The 14781-nt window shown below is 33.2% G+C and overlaps 1 protein-coding gene across 8 annotated transcripts in view; it reads left to right on the top strand.

The window, feature by feature from the left end:
* The window catches only part of TCF12 (transcription factor 12), a 346407-nt gene that overhangs the window by 281011 nt on the left and 50615 nt on the right, over positions 1-14781 (top strand). Inside the window, exon 1 of one of the 8 annotated variants that reach the window (XM_046652345.1) lies at positions 7645-8109. The exons of the other annotated variants lie outside the window; for them this stretch is intronic. Coding sequence (XP_046508301.1) covers positions 7939-8109 — 171 coding nt within the window. The 5' untranslated portion in view covers positions 7645-7938. Of the gene's footprint in view, positions 1-7644; positions 8110-14781 lie in introns of those variants that run through there. 8 annotated transcript variants of the gene reach the window in all.

Consider the following 14781-nt stretch of genomic DNA (forward strand, 5'->3'; position numbering starts at 1 on the left):
GTGTCCTTATATTCATATGATATTTACACAGTTTAAACCTTTCTTACGCATCAGTTATTTCAGTTCTGAAATGACCAATGTTAGGGCAAACAGATGTCCTCAAGATCACACACCTGTAAAGGTACTGTGGTATTGCTACCTGCTTTTCACCCTTTACTGTCCTATTGTACCCTGTAAACTTTCCAACCTACATATTCGTTCCAGTCACCTTTCTTTATAATCCACGTAACAGTCTTTTACTGATCCACTAAATTTCTCCAGCCAAAAGGCACAAAGAAGCAAATCACAGGCCCAGCTTCTTTATTACAGAATAGTGTAGGAGCCACAACCTGCTTACTTAAGATGGGCTCCCTATTGACTCCTTAATGCTTTGTTCCTTGCTAAAATTATAAGAAAGCCATCTCTGTAGAGGCTTATATGTTCGTTTGAAGGGCATGGCCAAAAATCTTTTATTTTCCAGATGCTGCTATATTAAACATAAAATGTCTGACTTGTAGATCAAATTGCACATTATTGAGAGACCAAAATTGTTATTGAGCTAGTTGAACAGTGATCAAGTTAGGTAAGAGTTGTTACTATTGGTAAGATGTCAATCCTTTTCTTTTTTTTTTTTTTTTTACCATTTTGTTCTGGACACTACATAGCTTTTTAAAAAGATGTTAGTTTTGAATAAAAATGTTATTAGGCAATGGAAATATATAACTAACCCCTTATAAAAATACTTCATTTGCTAGCATGAATGTTATTAGAATACAAAGCAGTTGGTCTCTTAGCTTACAACTGAGAAGTTGTAATTATGTTTTTGGATTCCCTTTTAGATCAACCTTTCATTTCATGTGAGGCTTTAGACTTTTAATTATGCCACTTGCAAATATGATTGTAAAAATACCATTTAAGATTGGTGTGAACACTGGGTATCATTAATGCCAGTAAGTCATAGCCCTGGGTCTTCAAAAATAGTAATATGACAAGATGTAAAATATTTCAGAAAATCTAATAAGTTGTATAGTTTACTGAAATAAAGTTATCCATCTATCTAAAACATCAGATTTCTTTTACTTAAGCTCAGCATGGCAATGCTTCATTTCTCTTTTAACCAGAAGTTCTGAATGGAAGTTGCATGGCTTTGTTTTTTAAACAGGGAAAAATATTCATTATAACTCAAAAAAGAGTTTGGGAGACAAAAATCTTTCAAAATAGGAATTCAGTGTTTTGGGGTGGAGTAGGTAGTAAAAGGTTTTATTACTGGTGAAATGACTAGGAAATCTTTGGCCTAGTTTAATGCCCGCATTTTGCAGAAATGGAAACTTACGCTCAGGGAAATTCAGGGACCTAGCCTAAGCTCTCATACCTCCTAAGAAGCAGAGCTAAAATCTGGATCCCCATATTCTGACTCCCATTCCAGTGCTCTTTTTTATCATATGGTATGACTCCACAGTGTCTGGAGCCTGAGCAGCCCGTTTCACATGAGTACTAATGACTGGTAGGGAGAATACTTCTGCCCTATACTATATACTTGTCATGTAGATCCATAGAACAAGTACCTTAACAGATTTCTTCTTTCCAAGTTTTGCATCTCTTTCCCACTCGGTCTGGTAAAGGATACTTGTTGGAGTGGCCTGTTGCCTTTACCAGTGAAGCATACTAAACATTAGTCAAACTTTAGTTTTATTTTTCTTTGTTCTATGTTGAGCTGACACCATCTCCCATCTCCTCTCCTGTTTGTTATACCCTTCTCAGATGTGTTTTCAAAAGGAAGTATTATTTGGCTTTTGTTGAGAGTGGCCACCAGAATTTAGTAGTAAGAAACCATTCTTTTTTAAAATAGATCTTTTCATAAATTCAGGATCTGCATTTCTTCCTGTAACTGTAGCTAAAATTAACTCTACTTTGTTACTTGATCATTACAAATATGAGGCAAGATGATTTGGTAGACTCTCAATATTTAATTAAGTAAAGGTATGAAGTATTAAAAATTACCACAACTGGCAAGAATTTTTACTGAAACAAAAGATAGATTGGGGGCCAGAAATAACTTAATGTATAAGTTATTTAGAGCTTTGGATTAGAGATTCTTGAAATGACTCGGAGTAAAATGCAGATGTTACTTCTGGTCTTTTTAAAAATAAATTTAGACTAGAATATCTTGGTGCTGTTCCATTTCTCATAAATTGAAAAGATCTGGTGCTTTCCAACTCAGAAGAAAAAAATTGCACAGGTCAGAAGAAGAAACAGAAAAACTAGTGGCACTTTCCTTAAGGCAGAGCTAACTCAACCCAAGACCAAATTGTTTACCTTCTACACATGATGTAAAATAATAGCTTTGTTTGCTTACAGTTTTGTTTTGTCATTAGGTTGCCTAATAAGTCAATAGTGCAAAGCCTTGTCCCAGTCTTGAAAGCTCTTCAGAAGTGCTGGTTTATTGAGGAATTTAAAAACCTGGGTGTCCTCCTCATCTTTTTTTTTTTTTTTTTTTACAACACCCCCCCCCACCCACACACACACCCCCCATTAGGCAGTCCTGTGATTATAGAGCCATCTGCAGGAAAATTATCAAGTTGCAACATAACTTAGTGATTCTTTTACCATGTTGTTTCAAGTAGTAAATGGGAAGTGACAAACTGCAATTCATAGGGGAAAAGAAATGGACAGCCAAGAGATGCAGGAATTACTATGGAGGGGGACCCATCCGCTTCAATTATTCCAAGGAAAACTTCTTTGTCATAGTGAGTTTATGATCTAAAGAAACATGCAGTTTGCTTTAGGTTTTACATGTTCTCGGTAATTATAGTTCTATCTCGTTTGAAGGAGTGTCTAATGATTGCCTTTTAGAAGCTTTGTATGATCTGTCAGTTCTGTTTGTGTTGATGTCAGAGGGGTACTATTTACTTACCTCAGAAAGAGATTTATTTGCTTTCTCCTCCAGAAGGTATGGCTATTTTTACACATCCTCTTTATAGTCATATGGTTGTCAAAAGGGGAATTAAGTGTTCTTTTGCCCTGTAAATTCAATTTCTATAGCTGATTGTTTCCACTGGCTGTACAAGTAGATGTTTTCTATTTTGTTAAGCATTTCTAAAACTTAAGTTAGGCTTGAGATTTTTGTAAAGACCATAAAAAATCTGATGTTCTATGTCTGAGATAAATGATATGAATTGTGAATGTTAGCATGTGTTTTTACTCTGCTCTGAGAAGTGTCTGTTTATGTGTGTATTGATGCTCCTCATTTCCAGCCAATAACCAAATATATTGTGTACCAGTGCTCAGACCAATCTATAATATCATCCACTATAACTCTGATTATTGTTTTGGTGAAGATTCAAGTACTCACAATTAAACCATAATTGGAACAGTTTTTTCAGAGTATCACCTGAGTAAAACTCACAAAATCAGGTCTTTGATTTTTAATATTTTCATACAGTGAAAAGACAGAATTTGGAAGCCTTTTGATTGATTGGTGTCAGCAAGATGAGAGTGATATTGTTGAATTACAGGATGCACTATATGATTTTAGGTCAACAACGTTATTATCTTTAAATAACAGGCATTGAATATAAGTGGTTAGTTTGAGAGAGATGCATTATTTCACTAGAGTTTTATATTTTGGTTTTCTTTTTTGCAAAAGTAAATTTTCTAAATTGTGAGGCTATTAGAAAAAGACCAGAAGACCAACTTCCTGAACACTTTGGAATGACTTTAATTACAAAGCAGCACATACTAGAAAAATTGCAATATAATGATCAGATATGAAACCTGGAATTTTGGTGTCTGATTTAGTTAGCCAGGCTAACTAAAACAGTGCACATTTAGGAGACAGCATTCACTCGCAAGTCATCTCCCTGCAAGTGAAATAAGGAAGAGGAGGCATTGGGGAACAGTCTTTTTCTTTGAATCTGTCCACTTGTAGATTCTCTCACTTATTATCCTCTTAAACCTATCCTCATCCTCACCTCCTTTGCAGCCAATAATTTATTAGTTATTTACTGAGTTTCATGCTTTAGGAAAATACAGAGTTAATTTGTGGAATTATTCACATGTGAACTGTGTTTGGCTTCATTTATCACTCTGAAAGTCTTGTTTTCCAGGAATTGATTCACTTAGAAATAATGTTGAAATTTTTCATGAGGAATCCTATGAGTGAGTTTTAGATTTACTTTTCCAGCCAGATCTTCTGGCCTTTTGGAACACTGGAATGTTGCCTGCTTGTTTTAGAAAAATGTACAATAAAATTAACCACTAATGAGCCTTTATTAATTAATTCAAGAGTGTAATTCAATTAAATTAAAACTTTCTTTTGAAAACTTTTTAGAATTTAAGTCACTCAAAACAATCCTCCTTAAGGATAGTTTAGAAAACAGATATGAGAGTTGTAGTGATCCAAACATCAGGAATAAAAAAGAGCAATGAAACAGATTAAATACTGCATGGATAATCCCAAGAAATTTTGCATAGCTCTCCAGGAAGAGCTATTTCCTAGTCAACAGAAAATTAAGAAGGAAGAAGGAAATTTTTACATGGGGGCCTGGAATTTAGACCGAAGTTCTAGAAAGTCCCTACCTAGGAGATTTTTTGAAAACGTCTCCTAAATCATCAGTAAAGCAGTCAATTGCTTTGGCAAAGCACATTATAGCTTTTTCTTATCTAGGTTAGGTCTGTGTTTGACAGTTGGGATGGCAATAAACATCACATCCTGAACCATTAAAGTGGGGGAAGCATATTGAAAATCAGTGAAATGTGATAGTCCTCAAACCAGGAATCATCAGTTTGCTAATAAAAGATGTGTGGCTCCTAGTCATATTTTTTTCAGGGTTCTCTGACATTTTTATTAATGTGTACAGTGATGCCCATCTTGCTATAAAACTTGATTTTTTTGATTGTTGGACTGGGTAGCATGAATATTGAGTCAGATCACACACTCTTACAACAACACATAAGTGATTTTGTAGAATTGTGGGTGGAAACAGTTCAGATAAAAAGTACATGATGGTTCAGAGCTCCTATGTGGACTGCATGTCTGTCTGAAATCAGGTTTAAAAAGTGGCCCTGACTCCAGCTGACTCGTTTTGTCAGACTGAGTCACAGGATTAACCCTTGACATGTTCCTTTAAAAGAGAAGGCAAAGATTAAACAACTGCGTTGACTGAGCAGCACTTGATCCATCTATATGCATTTTTTTTTCCTGTAATACGATTCTCCTTAAGAAAAAAATTGTGCTGCAGCTGTTACATAGATTAAACTAGATGTTTTTAAAAAAATTTTTGAGGAAGAGAAAAAAGACTCTCATAGAAGATAATTTGTAATTGTGATAAAGAAAATGACTGTCTATATTAACCAGTTTTAGTTTCTTTTGGGTAAGGCAGCCCTCAAAAAGATGATGTTTTGGAGAAACAAACTTAAAAGACTCTACCATAGCATACAAGTAGAATATGGGAACATTTTATTTAGGTTACCACCAGTTTTCTTGATGATTTACTGTTTTTGAGGAATGAGTTTAATATATATATGTAGATCTCTCTAGGTTTCTATATCCACTCTCAATTTAGGCAGCAGTATATACTAAGTGAATGTGTTATATGTGGGGGAGAGGGGCTTAAATACACACATGCATTTTGTATCTGTTTTTGAGAGGAGGATTTAAAAGTGGAAGTAAAGCTTTTAATTAATTACTCAACTCTGGAAACTATTATGTTTCATGTTCAGGTTTCAGGTTTAACAGCAAATCTTACACAGTTGCTTAAAAAACTGCTTTAGAACAGTAAATGGTTATACTGTCTGGCTTTACTCTGAACTTCTTTTTTACTTGAATATTTATTTATTCCTTTTTAGAATATCGTATAGTTGCCTCTAAAATAAAGAACTGATGATGAAATACTGAAACTTTCATTGTGCCTTAATAGTCAAGATTACAGTTGGATTTACATTTTGCTGTTTATTTTATCAGACAACAAGTCCAGAGAAATGAGCCTAACTATAGTAGGTGGATTTTTTTTTTTAACCAGTGTGTAAAAGTTTTCTCAGGCTGGAAAATGTTGAAGTTTTGTCAGTGCTTTGTGCCTCCCCTTTTCCCTCCATTCTTCCTCAATTTCTATTCAGAAGTAAGTTTTTTATTTCTAATCATTAAGAGAAAAAGGAAATTTTATTTTAGATGGTTGATTTTCCGTTTTTTGTTTTTTGTTTTAAGAGTAGCTGTTCTGTCCAAGAAAGACTATGTCACTGAACAACTAAAATTTACTTGAATGGTTTTAAGGCATGGCATTGTCAATTGTAAATCAAAGCTTTTTATACAGTTCTCTAAGGATTGAAATGGGTCTTTGTGGTCTCTCAGGAGGGAGGAAGTTACAGACCACTCTGCAGCCTGGCATTTTAATAGTCTTCTGTACAGTGATGTTCTTTTGCAGCTGCTGCTGAGCCTTTTTCTATATCTGGAGAGTGTGGGGAGGTTTTATTGTTATTCCGATACCATCAGCTTTTAAAACATTGTGAAGTTAGCTGGCCATATTGTCTGATTTCGTTTTATTACTATAATTTGATCAATATGTTTCATAAGAATGGGGGATTTTTTTGATCCCTTATTGAATATTCCTAGAATATTTCTTAGAGGAGTTCTGCTTCAGCAAAGTTGCCTTAAAAAAAGTAATGTGCTGCTTTTGCAGCTTGTGAGCTCTGCTTTGGTTAACACAGTTCTGGTAGAACCTACAAGGCGCAGGAGAAGAGGTGGTACAAAGAGGTTTTGATAAGGGGAAATGAGAGAAAAGTTGCTATTTTGTTTTTCTGGGTTAGAATCTACACCAAAAGACAAATTGAAAATTTTTTAAATAACAAAATGTATTTGTGTGTGAGAAACATGTATTTGCAGAGAATATCTAAAACCTCTTGACTTCTAAGTTTTGAAAATCTAAGACATTTATTCTCACACTGATTACTTTTCCTTTTTGAGCAGTTTGAGCATTAACATAAAAATATGAATATTTAAAGTATTCCTTAAGAACAACAATAAACTTAGAGGAAGGGAAAAACTTCTAAGAAACCTTTTTTAGTTTATCAGCTAGAGTGCATATTTTGTCTGTTATACACACCATCCTTTCATATAAGCGAAAAGAAAACCTTGCTTGTTATTTCCATGTAATTACTGAATTGCTTAATACATATTAGATGTTGTAGAAGAGTACAGCCCATTATGTACTTTTAATTGGCCTTGTGAATGAGGAATTTAAGGAGTTTGACTGAAAATTTCTATTATTAAATATTTCTGTTTTTAAAATGTCATTTATTTTCAAGATAATTTTTTTAATTTTTGAACTGCACTTTCTCATGAAGTGTGTGCCTTTCAAATCTTTTCATGATTTTTATAAGTTAAAAAAAAATCATGGTTCTAGCTAGGTAATAGGTACTTACTTGACTGGTCGGCTTTCTCCAGGAAGTGATTTTGTGCAGGGCTTAACTGTCTGGATCCTTCTTGTTACACATGATTCAGTGTTTCCAATTCCTGATTGCTTGATCATGTGTTTATCAAAGTTGGAGGCAACTTTAGCCCACACCAGATGGTAATGTTGCTAGAGGTGTGTAGCAAGCTAGGTTTCCCTGCCTACAGAAACTCTATGTAATTAAAACTAAAAACAGTTCAACAGATCGGTCAGTTTGCCTTTCTTTGAGAGAGAGAGAGAGAGAGAGAGAGAGAGAGATAGCATATATATGACAAAATTAATAATTCCTTGGGATATTTATCTCTAGGACACTATATCTCTTTTCGTTATTTAGCATTTGTGACTTCTATTTTTTTAAATACCCCAAAAATTTGTCTCATTGGTATCCTCCACCATTGCAAGGACTTGATAGAAATTGAAAGAGGTTACTTACAGCATAAACTCTCCCTCTCTGCTCTGTGAGTTGGTTCAGTCCTATTTTGCATAAGTTCCTTTTGAGTAGATCCATGTGTGGATGCATAGTGCTGAAGACTTAACTCGGTTTGGCTGTGTGGATGTATGTCTTGGAGAGAAGCTGTGTGCATTAGCTGCAAACAGTAACATTTTCAAAATCAACATGTATTGTGCTTATCCTGTCCCTGGAATGGGCAGCAATTCTTTGATGTATTACTACAATGGGAAAACGGTAAGTCTTTTTCTCTTTGTTCATATAGCTTCTAACTGGCTTATTTCGTGGAAAGTAATGTAGATTAATTGCTTTTTACTAAAATATTGTGAGGTTTTATAATTTTCTGCAATATATCTAGATTGTGTATTTCTTTGTAAGTAGTGTCAGTAAAGTTGTGTCTTTGACACAGTTACTCAAAAGTTACTGGCTTTCGTTTTTAAAAGAGTATGGAAAATGAACTTGAATTTGTGAGCTATTATTTTTAATGCCTGATCTCTTTACTAGCAGCGAGGTTGAAAGTACATTTGTTTTACTGTTTTCTTATATTGTAAACATATAATCTATATGTAAAATACACACCCACATATACGCATATAGAAAGAAGAGAGGATTATTTGATGCTTTGTAGATAGAAAGGAAAGATGAAAGTCATCTTGGATATTCATAAAAATAACAAGTATGAAGCTCTGGGAATGATTAGGGAAGCAGTCAGCTAGTGAGGGCTGTATTTCCTGTTTGGAGTTTCAGGTCCAGAGCCTGACTTTACTAGGATACCATCTGTTTCCAATCAAACTAGAATTTTGACCCTGTACAGATTCATAAAATAAATCACTATTTTTCAAAGAATGCATTTATACATTTTCCAAAGAATGTATTTCTGGTCAATTTATAGCACATGGTTAAATGTTTTAAAATAATACCTTTCTGTGTTGCTAAGTAAGACTTTTCTGTTCTTTAAATTAATTGCTTGGTGTTGATTATTTAGTGTGTTTCTGAAAAATATCTTTAAGGCAGAAGATTTTATAAATTCTAAAAAGAAAGTGAACTTCTCTGGAAGATTCGATAGGCATTATCTTTGTAAGATACTTGATAAACATTATAAAATGTTATACTAACAAATAACAATTTTGAGTTTATGTCAGGAATTCAATATTTTCTTCTTCAATCTTTCTAAAAGAAATTTTTCCCTCAGCTGTCTTATTAAATATATATGTGACTTTAGTGATTTTTTTTTTTAATCAGGAGTGGAGCCATTTTTAATGTTAATGTTTGAAGTTATAAAGAAAATTTAACCACGTTTTCCTAAAATAGGTGTAAAATCAGATATGTTTGTCCCTTCCCTTTTTACCACTTGAAGATGTTTTAAAGTAGCATATGGCTCTAACCAGGGTGCGTGAGAACTAGTGAAAGCACTTTTTAGTTCTCTGACTGCTTTAGTAAGGCCTCCAGCACTTGGGTCTTAACTTTTGGGTAAGCTTTCTTCATAGATGATAATCAAGCCAAAATATCCTTAAACTCATTAAAAAGTATGTGTTCACACTGCCAATGTAAACAGAGCTTTGGAGAATGGGAGAGGTAGACTTTGATAGGCAATATAAGTGAAATTACTTGATCTTTATATAATTTCCTAGCCAATTGTCTTTCAAATGTGAAAATATTTTTCTTTTATGTCCAATTCTAAGTAAAATAGTCTGTTTGAAGATAGTTTGTGTGAGGTTAGTAAAATTAGTTATGCAGGATCCCTGAAGCAGAGAGACTATAACTCAAATTAAGTTTAGATTTTATTTCAAGAGCTATTACAACATTTCTCTTTGTTCTACATGGGGGGGGCGGGGGAACAGCTTTGATCGTATTAAGTATTTCCAGGCTTACTGTAGATGACATAGCTGGTATGGTAGAAAAGTGTAGCCTGAAAATTGATAGCTGGTGCCTGATATAGGTCAAAGTTCACTTTTATGTTCTTGAAAAATGCCTAAAGAGATGATATATTGTCTTAGTCCTCTGTATCATAAGGCTCTAGTCTTATATGTATTTTATTTTTACCACCCTAGTTTTTTATTATTTTCTTATAACTCTTCAGTAAAGAAAATCATGTAGTATGTAATTACATTATCCAAAGACTATGTAAATACCTCATCTTAGTATATATGGGGAAATGTCTACATTCCCGTCAATGCTTTATAGTAAAACCTAGCACTTTAATATTTCCAAACTCTAAGTGAAATGTACTTTCTCACTTGAGTTATGAAAGTTTTCTGTAATTCTCATAGTGAACAGGTTAAATTTAAGCTTACTCTTTAATCCCATTTTATCAATTTATTTCAAGATGATAGGACAGGTTAATATTTTGAAATGCTAATAAGTTCACACTGATTTCATTTTTAAGGTCCCATTATGGGTATTTAATAGGAGAGCAAGAAATTCTGAGTGGTACTGGTCTTAAGCAAAAGGTTTTCCTTTTTTCCAGTTTTTATTTTTAAATTTTCAACTTGATTCCATGTACTTGAGGATGTTTGGGGTATTTTAATAATAAGACTGAACAGACTCTAAGAAGAAACTCAAATTAACCAGAGAAGAGCCTTTTCATATTTTATTATTTAAGATTAATAAATCTTATTTATTGGTATTGTATTGTTGGAAATATAACAGACTTGGGCATCTATGTTCAGAAAAGAAAAGCCAAAAATATTAACCCTATTTTTCCCACTCTTTGAAAAGAGAAAGGGTTAATGTTCTGTATCATATGTAGCTTCTGTGTAGCTGTATTCTGTATCATACTGTAAAGTATTAATATATGTTTATGATAAATAGGGGACTTAAAACCATTTTGAAAATTACCTATTTTTTGAAATTTAAAAAATAGCAAGGAATAATGGGTTTCTGAGGTTCTTTATGTATAAAGAACTTAGCCTGCATTCAGTTTTCTCATTGATATGACTAAATTGTGTCCTTTATGCAGAAAGGTAGAAAGTCTTAGAGGTAAAGGAAGGAAAGTTTTGGGAGGAGAGGATTCCCGTTTTATTCACCTTGAGGATTCTGGAATTTCGGCCTTCCTCTGATCTGATCAGCCTCCATTTTCTAGGCCTTGAACTGAAGATGCTACAGAGTGTTCCAGGTATAAAAATTGCAGCAAGTACAGACATGATGCTTTTTTAATTGTATCAGCGGATTATTTTAATCTTATTAGAGACAACATAGATATCCAAGTTTTAAAACTCAAGCTTAGAGAGACATTTTGAATATTGAGCTTCTCTGTATGGAATCCGGGAAAGAAGAGACAGGAACTAACATGATTGTGAGGGCTACTCTGTGTTAGGAACTATACTGGGGACTTTCTGTTTACCTCATTTAATTCTTGCAACCACTCTGTCATTTAGCTGTTACTAGCCTCCTTTTATAAATAAGGAAAATGAAGTTCAGGGAAGTTAAGTAACTTGCCCAAGCCCCACCCAGTAAGTGCTGAGGCCAGAATTGAACCCAGATCTCTCTCCCAAGAGCAGGTTTTCTCTTTTATATCCCCCAAGAGCAAGTAAACTAGTCTCCATAGCAAAGGACCAAACTTCATTTATACTTACTACCATTTATTTCAAAATTACTACATTGGAAAGAAAATGTAACTGAGATAAACACTAGGCCATTCTTGCAATTAAATATATTTCGCATATATGATCAGACTAATAGCTTCATGAATGCTAATTGATATGGTCAGTCAAGTAAATTTGTATTATTTTCTGTGTAAGATGAAGAATTTAAAACTATCCTAGATATGTTTAAAAAAACTGGAAATTAGACTATCAGGTCTCCTCTTCTAATGGAAGTCATAGTGCTGAAAATTGGTTTAGCCCTGGTTTTGGCACCTGCCTGCCCACGTAATTTGTATTTTCATAAGAATTAGAGTAGCAATTAGCTAAAATTACATTGTAAATACTCCTAAGACTTATTCTTCAAATAAACATTTTCAGTTGATAGAAGCACAGAAACCAATGTGAGAGTATATAGAATACATTTCTGTTCCATTGGGGATTTATTGCTAATTAACATGAGAGAGTGGAGTACAATTAAATTAATTTAAATTTCCAGGCTGTCTGTGGGCCCAGTAGAGTTAAATCGAACATTTATATGATGAGGAAAACATGAAGTCATTTAAGAATTCTCTGAAGGTAGAATGCTAAAGACATTGAATGACAAGGACTTTAGCTTAAATGTACTTTGATTTTTTCCCTTTACCAAAAATATCTGAGACTCTATTCCAGATAGGAATCCAAGAAGGCCTTTTTTTCTTGATAAAAGTGGGCACAAATACCAGTGAGTTAAAACTATAGCCCCTGCCAGGAGAATATCTTGTAACTGGTCAGCTTTATTAATGTTTTAGAAAAAAGTTTATGTCCCTTTCCACTAGTTCATGAACATGTTAAAGAAAGGGATCAGGTGCTGTATTGTTGGATCTAAATATCTTTAAAAGTAGGTAGCTAAGAAAGTGACCCTCATTGATTTGTTCAGTATATTTTCCGAGCTTGCAAGTTTCTTACCTAGTCCCTTAAAAATTCCAGTTTATCTCTCAGGAAAAAATTTGTGGTTATTATAAAAATGATAACAGTTGCAATAAAGAGGTGATGAAATAAGCCCAGTGGTGTTAACTTGCGTTTAATGAAAATGTGCTTAACTTACCTGAGAAGAAATTTTTCTCTCAATTGAAAACCGGTAACTCTGCTTGTTAGACAGCGGAAGTAGTAATTGATTTTAAGCTCCTTTGTACTAAAAGCTGGAATTCTTTTTTCTTATTGTTGTTAGAAAGGAAATTTTACTTTATGTCACCCCTAAACATGTTTCTAGAAATTCGTGGGAAAAGATATTAGTCCTTTTGTTTATGAAAATATAAACATATATTTATCCATTTTACAGAAATTCCAGTTGTGTTTTTAGCAGACTAATTAGGTAAAAATCTTCCTTAGAGATGGCTGTATGTCACTGAGTTAGTCCTTGTACTTCAGACATTTTGCTTTGTGGTGTGTTTTGGTTCAGTTCTTGTGATATTTGGTACTAGAACTATCTAAATATTTTCCCCTTTAGGCTTGGAATTGCCATAAAAGCTCTAGTAGTAGATTGGACTTTATGGTACAATTTGCTGTTTTTATGTAATATTAAAATAGTGAAAGCATTGAGATATTTATCAAATCTGTCATTTGTTTAAGTATTCTTAGCTATTTAGAAATTCTTAAATTAGACTGCTGTTTTATAGATTTAAATTTTTAGTCTCTTTTTCTTTGGGGTTATGTTTGTTTTCATTTTGATTAGAGAAGGAGCAAGGAAAGTGGGAAGACATACATTTCAGAAACTTTAAAATTGTGCCATTTAGTGTAAAGATATGCTGTTTATCTGAGTGTATATATAAGATCAGTATTTATGAGAAATGGATCCCAAATGATTAGAAAAATCAATAATAAATCATTTTAAGGAAATTTCTTTAAGTTCTAACACCTATTTCTCTTATCTGGAGTATAATTATTAAAGCAAAGTTTTTATTTACTCTTTGTAAACAGCCTCTTTTTACTAAATTCTGATCCCACAAAATTCAGAAATAGATGGAAACTGTTGTTTGTGTGTATTACTATGTGTGGAATTTGCATAGGTTAATCAGCAATAACTGAAAAATAAATTCTTACAATAATTACCTGGGTTTTTCTTTCTTGGTTTTTGAGTGTTGAGTCTTAAATGTGCATGTTTTAAAAATTATTGGCCCAGAGGTTTAATTACAGATTTTAAAGGATTTGACTTGAGTTGAGGTTCTCTTTTTTTCCAGTGACCTAGACTTTTTTTTTCAAGTTTTAGCTACTCAGCTAGATCTTATAAAATTTTTATTGCTTAATATAAAATATAATTATATAAAATATCAGATAAATTAAGTGGATGTTCCTGAACATAAAATCACATTTTTATTTTAAAATTATAATGGTAGGGTAAATGAGCCAAGTGATTTTGTTTTGTTTTATTATTTTGATAAGTTGATAAAAATTGTGCTGAAGGTGATTTCTATTAACATAAACTTTTCACATATTGGCAGTCCATGTTAGCATGTATTGAAGTGTTTAATAATATTTAACATATTGGAGCTTAAAGAGAACTGCTATTCAAACCATCTTGACAAAAGAGCCAACAGAATCCCAAACATAATGAAACTTGGGCATAATTTCTGTGTTAGAGCATGTCTAGAAAAATGAATATGCTTCTCTCTTTCTTCTTTCCAAATTAAGTGAAGGTCTTCCCAAAATGATTGAGAGTTTAGGCTGATTTTGGTCTTCATAGGCCCTGGAATTATAAGACTCCTAGAATATTTCTCTCAAAATAAACTGATGGGTAAGTAAAAGTGATGTAGACCTTCATTGTTCAGTATAGTAACCACTAGTCACATATGACTATATAAATTAATTAAAATAAAATTAAAAATTCAGTTCCTCAGTTGTACTATCTGCATTTCAGGTGTTCAATAGTCACATGTAACTAGTGGATGCTGTATTGTTCAGCACAGATATAGAACATTTCCATCATTACAGAAACTTCTGTTGGACAGTGTTCATATAAGCATTCTTTAATTTCTGTGAAAGGGTATCTCAATTAAGATAGATAGCTATTCTCACAAACTAAAAAAAATTACCAACTGATCATTTGGGACATTTAAAAATATCAACCGCCACACAGGCTATGAGATCTATTTTAAAAAGCATGGGGAATGACATTGTCTTGTAACTCATGACTGGATGTGACAATATAAAAAGAAAAACTGTCTTTTTAGCAAAAACTTCTATTTCTTTGCATCTTTTCTCAATAACTATCAGAAAATCAGTATGCCTCCCTACCTCGCAAGGATGTTTCCAATATTAATTACAGGAAGGATGCATTGAAATCAAGAGC

The sequence above is a fragment of the Equus quagga genome, chromosome 2 (genome assembly GCF_021613505.1).
Source record: "Equus quagga isolate Etosha38 chromosome 2, UCLA_HA_Equagga_1.0, whole genome shotgun sequence".
Classification (NCBI taxonomy): Eukaryota; Metazoa; Chordata; class Mammalia; order Perissodactyla; family Equidae; genus Equus; species Equus quagga.